Raw genomic sequence first — 13130 nt, forward strand, 5'->3', positions numbered from 1 at the left:
TGGTGTTCTTCAGCTTGCAAGCCTCCCCCCTTTTTCCTCCAAACATAACGATGGTCATTATGGCCAAACAGTTATTTTTCTGTTTCTCCAAAAGTACGATCTTTGTCCCCATCTGCAGTTGCAAACCGTAGTCTGGCTTTTATATGGCGTTTTGGAGCAGTGGCTTCTTCCTTGCTGAGCGGCCTTTCACGTTATGTCGATATAGGACTCGTTTTACTGTGGATATAGATACTTTTGTACCTGTTTCCTCCAGCATCTTCACAAGGTCCTTTGCTGTTGTTCAGGGATTGATTTGGACTTTTTGCACTAAAGTACATTCATCTCTAGGAGACAGAACGTGTCTCCTTCCTGAGCGGTATGACGGCTGCGTGGTCCCATGGTGTTTATACTTGCGTACTATTCTTTGTACAGATGAACGTGGTACCTTCAGGTGTTTGGAAATTGCTCCCAAGGATGAACCAGACTTGTGGAGGTCTACAATTGTTTTCTGAGGTCTTGGCTGATTTATTTTGATTTTCCCATGATGTCAAGCAAAGACGCACTGAGTTTGAAGGTAGGCCTTGAAATACATCGACAAGTACACCTCTAATTGACTCAAATGATGTCAATTAGCCGACCAGAAGCTTCTACAGCCATGACATCATTTTCTGGAATTTCCCAAGCTGTTTAATGGCACAGTCAACTCAGTGTATGTAAACTTCTGACCCACTGGAATTGTGATACCGTGAATTATAAGTGAAATAATCTGTATATAAACAATTGTTGGAAAAATGACTTGTGTCATGCACAAAGTAGATGTCCTAACCGACTTGCCAAAATTATAGTTTGTTAAGGCTGTATATGTGCATAAAAGTCTGTCAGATTTGTCATTCCAATTAATTGAATTGCCCTTGATCTTCAAGAATAGGTCTTGGAAATATAAATGAGTCAAATTGTTTTATCTGAGCATAACCAAAAACGAAGGACTGTTGGCCAACACTGTTGTTTATGATTTTGTTGTCATGGAGGACTGATTGGGCTCATTGCTTCAAGTGGGGATATAAATGCTGCTGTCAGAATGGCATGCTTTGAGCTTTACAGAAAAGTGATATGTGCATGGGAAAAATGTATTCCATATGCTGCTTTTGCAATGGGTCTATTGTTTACATTTTTGTTGGTGACACTTGACTTATCTTCTATCGAAAGTGTGTCAGTTTCAGCATTCAATTCTTTTTGAATCAGCACAAATTAAATTGAGCAATAAAAGCCCCACTTGTTTTTTACATTTTGGAGCAAAATACCGGATTTTAGCTTGCCCCGTGTAACCTTACATTTAAGTAAGTTTGAGAGGGATAAAAGTTATCAAAATAGTATATAGTAAAGACAACAGAGCATAACGCTCAGTAGACCGATAATTTGATCTGAAACTTGGCAAAATGGAAGAAAATAATGTGCGAAAGAGCAAAGGGAGGAGACTGCAGTTCCTAGCTGACCACTCATAAACCGGAGAGAAATTGCCTCCTGACTCCCCAGAAGAACAAATGGAGGAATCTGGACATTTGGTTGATTCAGAAACTCCAGTCAATAGTCCTGCACCCAAAAACACACAAAATAATTGTCTTTGCGGGAACTCCAGGTCAACATAATCGATGTTGTCACTGCAAAGGTAAATTAAAGAGCGGATGGTCTAGAGAAAATGATATGCGAAAACACATGCAAGAGCACTTATTGGAAGCAGAGCGATACCGGAGAGGTAGGGGCTATGACTTTACAGTGTCCCCAAGGACCAGGGTGGGGATGTGAAGCAAATAGTAAGTGGCATCTGTAACCATGTGGCCCCGGACTTCTCCAAAGGATATATGGACATGGCTGTGGATGTCGCTCATCGTATTGGGAAGAAGCAAGATGCCTTCGGCAGCAGCTCAATCATCATCCAGTTTGCTTTCCGCACAGCGAGAGATGCAGAGGAAAGCGCCTTTCTGAAAGAGAGAACATTTATATTCGGTGAGGACCTGACTGCAGCAGACAAGGCAGCAAAGGCAAAGTTGTGGCCTCTCGTCCAACAGGCCCAAAATCAAGGAAAGGGTGGATACTACAGGGGAATCAGAGCTTTTTTCGCCGATGGAAAATACATTTGACCTGGGTGATTTGCTACGCTGGTAGTCTTACAAGGTAGACCCTTCACCACAACAAACTGAGTATTCTGGTTTTGAATTGTGATGTTATGGTTAAGAGTTCTGCTAATACATATATGACACACCTTTTTATAGAAAGGGTAGAGTTGAGATTGCATAGGATCTTCCATTCTATTTGTATACGTGGACTTGAAGTTTATGTCAATCAATGCCAGGGGGATACAAAAACCTGTTGAAGAGGAAAGCTTTGTTTTGTTTTGTAAGGACTGCACCGCAGATCTTGTATTCCTTCAAGAAACGCATTCATGCAAAGAGGACTATAATTTTTTGAAAGATCAGTAGGGCAGTGACAGTTTCTTGGCCCAAAGGACTAATCATTCAGCTGAGGTTGCAATTTTAGCACACAATTTCAAAGGGAAATTTTTGTTTACACCAATGGACACCAATGGACATTGGGTAGAACGGTCATCAACCACATGGACAGATTATTTGTGTTGTGTAATGTATATGGATACTGTACTAGTCCTCCAAATTACTTACTTCTTAACTTTTTTGGGATAGGGGGCAGCATTCGGAATTTTGGATGAAAAGCATCCCCAAAGAAAACTGCCTGCTAAGGACTAGAAGCTAGGATATGCATATAATTGGTAGATTTGGAAAGAAAACACTCTCAAGTTTCCAAAACTGTTAAAATAATGTCTGTGAGTATAACAGAACTGGCAGGTGAAAACCTGAGGAAAATCCATCCAGGAAGTGCTATTATTTTGAAACTACATGTGGCCAGTCTTTAGGCATTGTTTCAGGCTTTTACTCTGAAAAATGAGGGAGAAACACCACTTTCAATGCGTGACCGGGAGCGCGCTTTTCTTGTTTTTCCTTTTCTATTGACGAAGCTATTGTCCGGTTGAAATATGATAGGTTGTTGTTGTCATAAATAATCAGAGGGTTGATTATAAACATCGTTTGACATGTTTCTACGAACTTTTATGGTACTTTTTTGATTTTTCATCTGCCTGCTGTGACTGCGCCTTTTCCAATTGATTACTGAACAAAAAGAGGGACTTTATCGAACAAAACAAACATTTATTGTATAACATGGAGTCTTGGGAGTGCAACCATATGAAGATCATCAAAGGTAAGTGATACATTTTATCGCTATTTCTGACTTTTGTTACTCCTCTACTTGGCTGGTTACTGTTTGTAATGATTTGTCTGCTGGGTGCTGTTCTCAGATAATCTCATGATTTGCTTTCGCCGTAAAGCCTTTTTGAAATCTGACACAGCGGTTGGATTAACAAGAAGTTTATCTTTAACCTCTCTTGGGCACGTGAGACGGTAGCGTCCCACCTCTTCAACAGCCAGTGAAACTGGTGGAAAAGCTCTGTGCGCAGGAAAAAGCTCTGTGACACGGCAGGGTCCACTCATTCAGACTGCTCTTACTTCCTCATTTTTCAGGATACAAGCCTGAAACATTTTCTGAAGACTGTTGACATCTAGTGGAAGGCATAGAAACTGCATTTTGAATCCTAAGTCAATGGATACTGTATTGGCATTGAATAGAAAACTACAAAACAAAAAAAACTACTTACTGAATGGATTTTTCTCAGGTTTTTGCCTGCCAAATCAGTTCTGTTATACTGACAGACACTATTTTAACAGCTTTGGAAACTCTAGAGTGTTTTCTATCCAAATCTACCAGTTATATGCATATCATATATTCTGGGCCCGAGATGCAGGCAGTTTAATTTGCGCATGCATTTCATCCAAAATTCCGAATGCTGCCCCCTACCCTAGAGAAGTTAAACACACTAATGCACTGATGCACAGTTTTGTAACAAGTTAAGCTGATGTATATACACTTGTATGTTTATTATGAGAAATTCTGTTTTGTTGAGTTTCACGAGGTTTTTGGATATAAAGAGGGACTTTATCGAACAAAACAAACATTTATTGGGTAACTGGGAGTCTTGTGAGTGCAACCATTTGAAGATCATCAAAGGTAAGTGATTAACTGTATCGCTATTTCTGACTTTTGTTACTCCTCTACTTGGCTGGTTACTGTTTGTAATGGTTCGTGTGCTGAGCGCTGTCCTCAGATATTCACATGGTATGCTTTCGCCGTAAAGTATTTTTGACATCTGACACGGCGGCTGCATTAACAACAAGATAAGCTTTATTTTGATATATTGCACTTGTGATTTTATGAAAGTTAAATATTTATAGAATTCAATCAGACTTGTTGCCAAGATTTATTCATTATGGACATCCACTATGAGGTTGCTCAATTAAAAAATAACAAATCTCTAGGTTGTGATGGATTAACCTCTGAATTTTACAAAACCTTGTCTGAGGAAATAGCAACATTTTTACTTGAACCATTTGAGGCTATAAAGAAGGGAAACTACCTGCCTCTCTGATGCAAGGGGTTATTACTCTTATACCTAAACCACACAAGGATCTCTTAATTTTTGATGATTGGCGTCCAATCACTCCCCTCAGTAACAACTACAAAAGTCTCAATCTTTGCGAAAAGGTTAAAGTTGTGCTTGAATGATCTGATTGATGAATGTCAATCAGGGTTTATGAAAGGGAGCCAAATATATAGTAATCTGATGCTGGTGTTAGATTTGGTTGAGTATTGTGATCTATTGGATGGCTTCCCTGTTATCTTATTTTGGGATTTTCAGAAAGCATTTCATACCTTAATCACAATTTTATCTTTGATTGTCTTAAGCATTTTAAGTTTGGTATATTTGTTGTTGATGCTTTTAGAACTCTGTATTCTGGTGGCAATAGCTGAATCAAACTCTGCCATAGAACATCCTCAAGTTTTAACATTTGCAAAGGTATACGACAGGTTTGACCAATCTCACCTTTTTTTTTTCCTCAAATTTTATGCTCATTAATTTATCAAAGTCAAATTGAAGGCATTACATTCCAGGCAAAAGAGATCAAGATATTCCAACTGGCATATGACACCTCACTTTTTGAAATTTATTTTTTAAATGTCGCAAAATAGATTAGCATTGGATATTGTGAAGCAGTTCTCCCAAATCTGGTATTATTATTATTTGGTATTAAAACCTCTCTGGGATATTCGGGGCCGGTAGCGTCCCACCTCAACAACAACCAATGAAAGTGCAGGGTGCCAAATTCAAAACAACAGAAATCTCATAATTAAAATTCCTCAAGCATACAACTATTTTACACCATTTTAAAGATAAACTTCTCTTTAATCCAGCCACAGTGTCCGATTTCAAAAAGGCTTTACGGCGAAAGCACCACAAACTATTATGTTAGGTCAGAGCCAAGTCACAGAAAAACACAGCTATTTTTCCAGCCAAAGAGAGGAGTCACAAAAAAACACAAATAGAGATCAAATTAATCACTAACCTTGGATGATCTTCATCAGATGACACTCATAGGACTTCATTTTACACAATACATGTATGTTTTGTTTGATAAAGTTCATATTTATATAAAAAATCTGAGTTTACATTGGTGTGTTACGTTCAGTAGTTCCAAAACATCCGGTGATTTTGCAGAGAGCCACATCAATTTACAGAAATACTCGTCATAAATGTTGATTAAAATACAAGTGTTATGCATGGAACTTTAGATACACTTCTACTTAATGCAACCGCTGTGTCAGATTTCAAAAAAGCTTTACCGAAAAAGCAAACCATGCAATAATCTGAGTACAGCGCTCAGACAACAAAACAGCCAAACAGATATCCGCCATGTTGTGCAGTCAACAGAAGTCAGAAATAGCATTATAAATTTTCACTTACCTTTGATGATCTTCATCAGAATGCACTCCCAGGAATCCCAGTTCCACAATAAATGTTTGATTTGTCCCTCATTTATGTCCAAATACCTCCTTGTTGTTCACGCGTTTAGTACACAATCCAAAATCACGACGCGCCGGCATGTCCATGCGAAAGTTCAGACGAAAAGTTATATTACAGTTCGTAGAAACATGTCAAACGAAGTATAGAATCAGTCTTTAGGATGTTTTTATCATAAATCTTCAATAATGTTCCAACCGGAGAATTCCTTTGTCTGTAGAAATGCAATGGAACGCAAGCTAACTCTCACGTGAACGTGCGTCACGAGCTCATGGCACTCTGCCAGACACCTGGCAGAGTGCCATGAGACACCTGGCTCAAACAGCCCTTATTCGCACAGTAGAAGCATCAAACAAGGTTCTAAAGACGGTTGACATCTAGTGAAAGCCTTAGGAAGTGCAACATGACCCCATAGACACTGTGTTTTCGATAGGGAATTAGTTGAAAAACTACAAACCTCAGATTTCCCACTTCCTGGTTGGATTTTTCTCAGGTTTCTGCCTGCCATATGAGTTCTGTTATACTCACAGACATCATTCAAACAGTTTTAGAAACTTCAGGGTGTTTTCTATCCAAATCCACTAATACTATGCATATATTAGCAACTGGGCCTGAGTAGCAGGCAGTTTACTTTGGGCACCTTATTCATCCAAGCTACTCAATACTGCCCCCCAGTCCCAAAGAAGTTTTAAATCTTTCCAAATGTGAGATGTTTGTTCTGAAAGGAGCTGTCAATCCAGCAGATTGTTACATCTCTGAAAAAGATACTATAACCTGAAAAAGATACTATAACCTATCTCGGTGTAAAGATCATCAAAAATCTTTAAGCTGTGAATGATCTTAATTTGAATCCTGTAACTGAATCTATCAAAAATGGTTAGGGAGGGATTAAAGTCTTCAAGGGAGGGTGCTTTATGCAAAGCTGAGGGGCTATCTTTTTTAATCTATTGACATTCCCAAATCCACTTGCTGTACCTGATTGATCGGCAGTTTAAACTTCTTCAGTTCAACCATTATTGGATTAAATGACACATTTACGTTGTAAACAGCCATCCACAACAACCTCAATCCATAAAGTGCAAATAGCTAAATGAGAGAGCAGCAGTGTGATTCACATCAATACGCTATCTAGCCTAGATATCAATAATAAGTGATAACCATCCGTATTGCCCGTAGGCTACACCTCTGCTGTTGTCCTTACCTCCAAGCATTTTTTCAAGTTGGATAATCTTTGGATGCCGACAGCAGTCGCAACATTGGAAGACCTAGCTTGGACAAGCCTACAAAACCCTTTTCCCGCTCTTTTCCCGCGAACCATCAAACGTCATAGTGGTCTTTGACTTGTGGTCAGACTCGCTCAGACGGAACAAACTTAAAGTGGAAGCGTTTCAGAAACATGAAATCATATTCAAATCTGTTCATACACAGTATGTAACCCCTTGATTCTTGACTATCTCTACTTTGCAGGACTGATACGCACAGACAGGATCACCGGGTTCAGGTGAGTGCGCCGTTTACTGTAGCCTTGCAATAAAGCACACAATGTAGGTGTTCAAGTCAGAATCAGGCGATTATGAATTTACATTCCTCCAGCTCTGTCTTCGCCATAATTACAAATGAAAGGGCAAATATGATCATAATAACAAAACGTGATCGTATAATTTTACTGTATATTCTGGTGGACTGTATATTCTTTAGGTTAGGTTTTACTTTATGTGTTCACTCCAGTGTACTGGTAAGGGCACAGATAGCAGACAGGTAGGATACCAGTTGAGGTGGTTTAATAACGCTGAAGATGCACAGGTATGGAACAGCACCGCACACTGTATGTAGTATGGATGGGCTAAGGCACTTAGTGGTCTGGCAAATATCAACAAGGATGCACACTGGTGTTGGCTAACACAATGAAAGCTAACTGGTGGTAAACACAAAGATGGCTGGAACTTTCTCTCACTTGACATCTCTAGAGCTGATCTTCTTCTCTCAGCTGGATAGCGCCCAGCATGCTCTGCTCCACTTCACCGGTGGGCGGAGCTGCAGCTCTGATATGATGAACTAACATTACTGGTATGATTAACTACAAATACTTCAAAGTATTTTGTACAGTCACAACTTTGTCTTACCGCTTGTGGTAACGTTAGCCATTACATGCCTCATTAGCTAGCAAAGTAAACATTCAGAACGTTAATTTAGTGCCGATACATCAAGATACTGAGATATTAAATATCTGAGGTAGTCTGATCTCCACACAGCTTGATTCATATACAGTGCATTCAGGCATTTTATAGAGTTGGACTAGACTATTATGACATGTTATATCACAAAAAGGAGCAGAGCTCAACTTTCTACATACTGTCTTCGCCATAATGGAAAGGGAACCCAAATATGGCGGCAACTGTGAACTTGACACCAGACCAATACCATCTTATGCCGGGAGAGGGCGTAAGAATGCATAAGAGCCTTGAATAGAGATATAACATCTTGGAATTTATTCCCTTTAGAATGAGAATCTAATATTTTGACGAACTTCATACAAATACATGCAGGTGAAAACTACTCCTGCTACATACAGTATACACCCCCAGGAAGAATGACACCTTCAAAAAAATATTTTGGACAAGCGAGCACTTAAATATGGTCATTTTCTCTTTTTCATAAATTCATAGAATGTTTGGGAATGAAGTATAGTAAAGCATTTGTGAAAATTCTATAGCAATGTAAAGTGGGAAAGCGGCCGTGCGTTTGGACAATTAATAGACACTGCAGTAAATAAAACCTAATAAAAACACATGCTCATCTTGGACCGGAGTCTACGCAGACCGGTGCACCATAGTTATTCAGAGCTACAGTAGGCCTATATGCAAATAAGCCATTTGCCACACGGGTCCGCCATCATTCAGTTTGAACTGTGTATTTACAGGCAGTAGCAACAGCGTGACTTTAGATCATTAGAACGCATTGGCCAAAAGCCACAAAATACACCTGAATGGATTTCTGGAAATATGTAAATACCACGGGAGTCCTCATACATTTGGGAACTTCGCTGTCCTATTGATCAAACAACCGTGAAAAAGTAGGCCCTCTCGCCCTCAGTTGCCTATGCACATCAACAACAACAAGATCGACAACTAACGCTAGCCAGAGCGAGATGAGCAAAAATCTAACGAGGGAACATTAGATAAACCCTCAAGCTTTTTCAGCTATTTGGCCGTCAAAAATGCACTGATAAACAATGGGGAATAGTAACCTGCTACTGCAGCTTGCCTGCCAATGCATGCTTCTCCCAACCCACGTTTTGACAAAATTGGAACTTGCCTGCCTGTCCGCTTATTTGATCGATGCCAGATGTATTTGATTGACAACTAAGAGATATTCTATCTGTGGATAGCAGTCGATCATGTTCAGCATAGCTAGCTAGTTAGCAAAGAGATTCACATTTCTTGCCAGCTAACCAAATGACACCAGTATGTCTGGCTGTAGCCACCGAAAAGCGATGAAGGGGAAAAGTCGGTCATTCCCTCACTCACGCCTCCAATCAATGACATGAAATCCTTCCAGCAGCTAGCTAACGTTAGGCTCCGTGTTTGTAGCTTGCTAAATAAATATCTACATAAATAGATAAGCTAGCCCATTAGCCACGTTAAGACTGACTTGTGATCATTGCCCTTGTTAGTTTGATTGTATTGACAAATATTGAGTCATTGAAACTGAAAGAGTGCATCCTGGCCAAAAGAGCGCTCTTCCTTGGCTAAATGGAGAAATCTGGAAACTGATGAAAGAACGAGATCGTGCTCTAAAAACATCCCTAAAGTCCAAATTAGAGCAGGACAGACATAGGTTTACTATGTTGAGAAATAAGGTGTTGAAAGAAATCCGACAGGCCAAGGCAAACTTTTTTATTAACATAATTGGTGAAGCAAAGGGAAATTCTAAATTGATCTGGGAGAATCTAAAAAAGTTAACAGGGAAAGACCATAGTAACACTGCAAAAAGACTAGGAATCATGGTGAATGACAATCTAACAAAGGATGCAGTCGAAATAGCAATAGCCTTCAATTCCTACTTTGTTGACTCTGTCAGGGTACTGACACAGAACCCCTCCACTGGTATCTTGGGCTCAGTGCTAGTGAATGACACTCAACCTGTCTTCATCATAAGGGAGGTTTCTGAGTCAGTGGTGAACAAGGTGATTAGCTCACTAAAGAACTCTAAAGCCAAAGATGTGTTTGGGCTGGACTCTACCTTTCTTAAAAACTACAGAGTCACTCATTGGCCCCATTACTAAGGTCACCAACACACCAATCTATTGGTCCGGGGGTGTTTCCAAGGGTCTGGAAGTCGGCCATAATAACGGCCATCTTTAAATCGGGTGACCCTGCTGAAGTGAGTAACTACAGGCCCATTTGTATACTACCTGTGGTGTCGAAGGTTGTTGAAAAGTGTGTAGCAGAACAACTGATTGCCCAACTCAACATCAGCCCCTTCACATTACACTCCATGCAGTTTGGCTTCAGAGCAAACACTCCACCGAAACGGCCAACTGCTTCTTCTGGAAAATGTGAAGTCCAAGATGGACAAAGGGGCATTGTTGGGGCTGTGTTTCTGGACCTACGGAAGGCTTTTGATACTGTTAACCATGAGGTTCTCATCACAAAATTGTCCAAGTTCAACTTTTCCCCCGATGACTTGAGATGGATGAAATCATACTTTGAAGGCAGAACTCAGTGTGTCAGAGTGAGCAATGAGCTGTAGCCCACTCTTAGCTATGATGTGGGTGTGCCCCAAGGGTCAATACTGGGGCCCCTCCTGTTCAGCCTGTACATGACTGATCTGCCTTCTGTTTGTACTGGGTCTGAAGTTCAAATGTATGCAGATGATACAGTGATATATGTACATGCAAAGAGCAAACAACAAGCTGCACAAGAACTCACTACTGTAATGGTACAGGTTACAAAGTGGCTCAGTGACTCATGTTTGCATCTCAATGTGAAAAAAACTGTCTGCATGTTCTTCACAAAGAGGGCAACAGATGCTACTGAGCCAGATGTCTATGTGTCAGGGGAGAAGCTCCAGATGGTATTTGAGTTTAAGTACCTTGGCATCATACTTGATTCCAACCTCTCTTTTAAAAAGCAGGTGAAAAGGGTAACTCAAATAACCAAATTCAACCTAGCTAATTTCCGATTTATACGAAATTGTTTTACTAATGGAGGTAGCAAAACTGTACTTCAAATCTATGATACTCCCCCACTTAACATACTGCTTGACTAGTTGGGCTCAAGCTTGCTGTACAACATTAAAACCCATTCAGTCTGTCTACAAACAGGCTCTCAAAGTGCTTGATAGGAAGCCCAATAGCCATCATCACTGTTCCATCCTCAGAAAGCATGAGCTCCTTAGTTGGAAAAATCTTGTGCAATACACCGACGCATGTCTTGTATTCAATATCCTAAATGGCCTGGCTCCCCCCTCCACTCAGCACTTTTGTTAAACAGAAAACCCAAACATATGGCAGCAGATCCACAAGGTCTGCGATTAGAGGTGACTGCGTATATAGTTCCCTTACGGAAAACACCTTTAGTCAATCTGCATTCTCTGTGAGAGCTTCCCATGTCTGGAATACACTGCCATCAGACACACACAACTGCACCACCTATCACACTTTCACACAAAAACATGAAGACATGGCTCAAGGCCAATCAGACTTCTGAACATAATCCCTAGTTGTGTATTGCTGCTTTCCATGTCGTCTGTTGTCTGTAGTTTGTGAGGGGTGGAAACACTTTATTGCTTTTATGGATTTTGTCTTGTTGCTTTTTGTTCTATGTTGCTCTGTCTGCATGCTACGTCTTACTTGTCCTATGCTGCTCTGCGTATGCTCACTGCTCATTGATTGTCTGTATTGTTATTGTAATTGTTTTTAATAACCTGTCCAGGGACTGCGGTTGATAATTAGCCGGCTGGCTAAAACCGGCACTTTTACTGAAACGTTGATTAATGTGTACTGTCCCTGTAAACATAAAAATAAACTAATCTCCTTAATGGGGGGAGGCAGCAAACCATGTTAGGCCAGCTGTGATGTACAACCTGATAGCAATCTTGTTTGGCCTACCAAGAAAGGTATTGTTGAAATAAAATTAAATTAAAGGGATTGTTACATTAATAACTTCTACTTGGTACTCATCCCGGATCCGGGAGCACCCTCATCAGTAAAAAAGCTGACTAGCATAGCCTAGCATAGCGCCACAAGTAAATACTAGCATCTAAATATCATTAAATCACAAGTCCAAGACACCAGATGAAAGATACACATCTTGTGAATCCAGCCATCATTTCTGATTTTTAAAATGTTTTACAGGGAAGACACAATATGTATTTCTATTAGCTAACCACGATAGCAAAAGACCCAACTTTTTTTTCCCACCATTTTTTTAGTGCATAGGTAGCTATCACAAATTCGACCAAATAAAGATATAAATAGTCACTAACCAAGAAACAACTTCATCAGATGACAGTCTGATAACATATTTATTGTATAGCATATGTTTTGTTCGAAAAATTTGCATATTTCAGGTATAAATCATAGTTTTACATTGCAGCCACCATCACAAAATCTCACCAAAGCAGCTAGAATAACTACAGAGACCAACGTGAATTACCTAAATACTCATCATAAAACATTTATGAAAAATACACAGTGTACAGCAAATGAAAGACAAACATCTTGTGAATCCAGCCAATATTTCAGATGTTTTAAGTGTTTTACAGCGAAAACACAATATAGCATTATATTAGCTTACTACAATAGCCTAACACACAGCCGCATTCATTCAAGACACGTTAGCGATAGCGAATAAACCAGCAAAAGATATTAATTTTTTCACTAACCTTCTCAAACTCCATCAGATGACAGTCCTATAACATCATATTACACAATACATATATGGTTTGTTCGAAAATGTGCATATTTAGCGGCACAAATCGTGGTTATACAATGAGAATAGTAGCCAAACTGCAAACAAAATGTCGGGAGAAATCTTGGGAGAGGCACCTAATCTAATCAATAACTAATCATAAACTTGACTAAAAAATACAGGTTGGACAGCAAATGAAAGATACATTAGTTCTTAATGCAACCGCTGTGTTAGATTTTTAAAATGAACGTTAC

At 39.7% G+C, this 13130-nt stretch overlaps 1 protein-coding gene across 1 annotated transcript in view; it reads left to right on the top strand.

Moving 5' to 3' along the window:
* The first annotated feature begins 1844 nt into the window (after window positions 1-1844).
* Window positions 1845-13130, top strand: part of LOC120017827 (semaphorin-4G-like) — a 69072-nt gene continuing 57786 nt past the window's right edge. The window contains exon 1 of the mRNA XM_038960796.1: window positions 1845-1983. Coding sequence (XP_038816724.1) covers window positions 1845-1983 — 139 coding nt within the window. The remainder of the gene's footprint in view (window positions 1984-13130) is intronic.

The sequence above is a fragment of the Salvelinus namaycush genome, chromosome 22 (assembly GCF_016432855.1).
Source record: "Salvelinus namaycush isolate Seneca chromosome 22, SaNama_1.0, whole genome shotgun sequence".
Classification (NCBI taxonomy): Eukaryota; Metazoa; Chordata; class Actinopteri; order Salmoniformes; family Salmonidae; genus Salvelinus; species Salvelinus namaycush.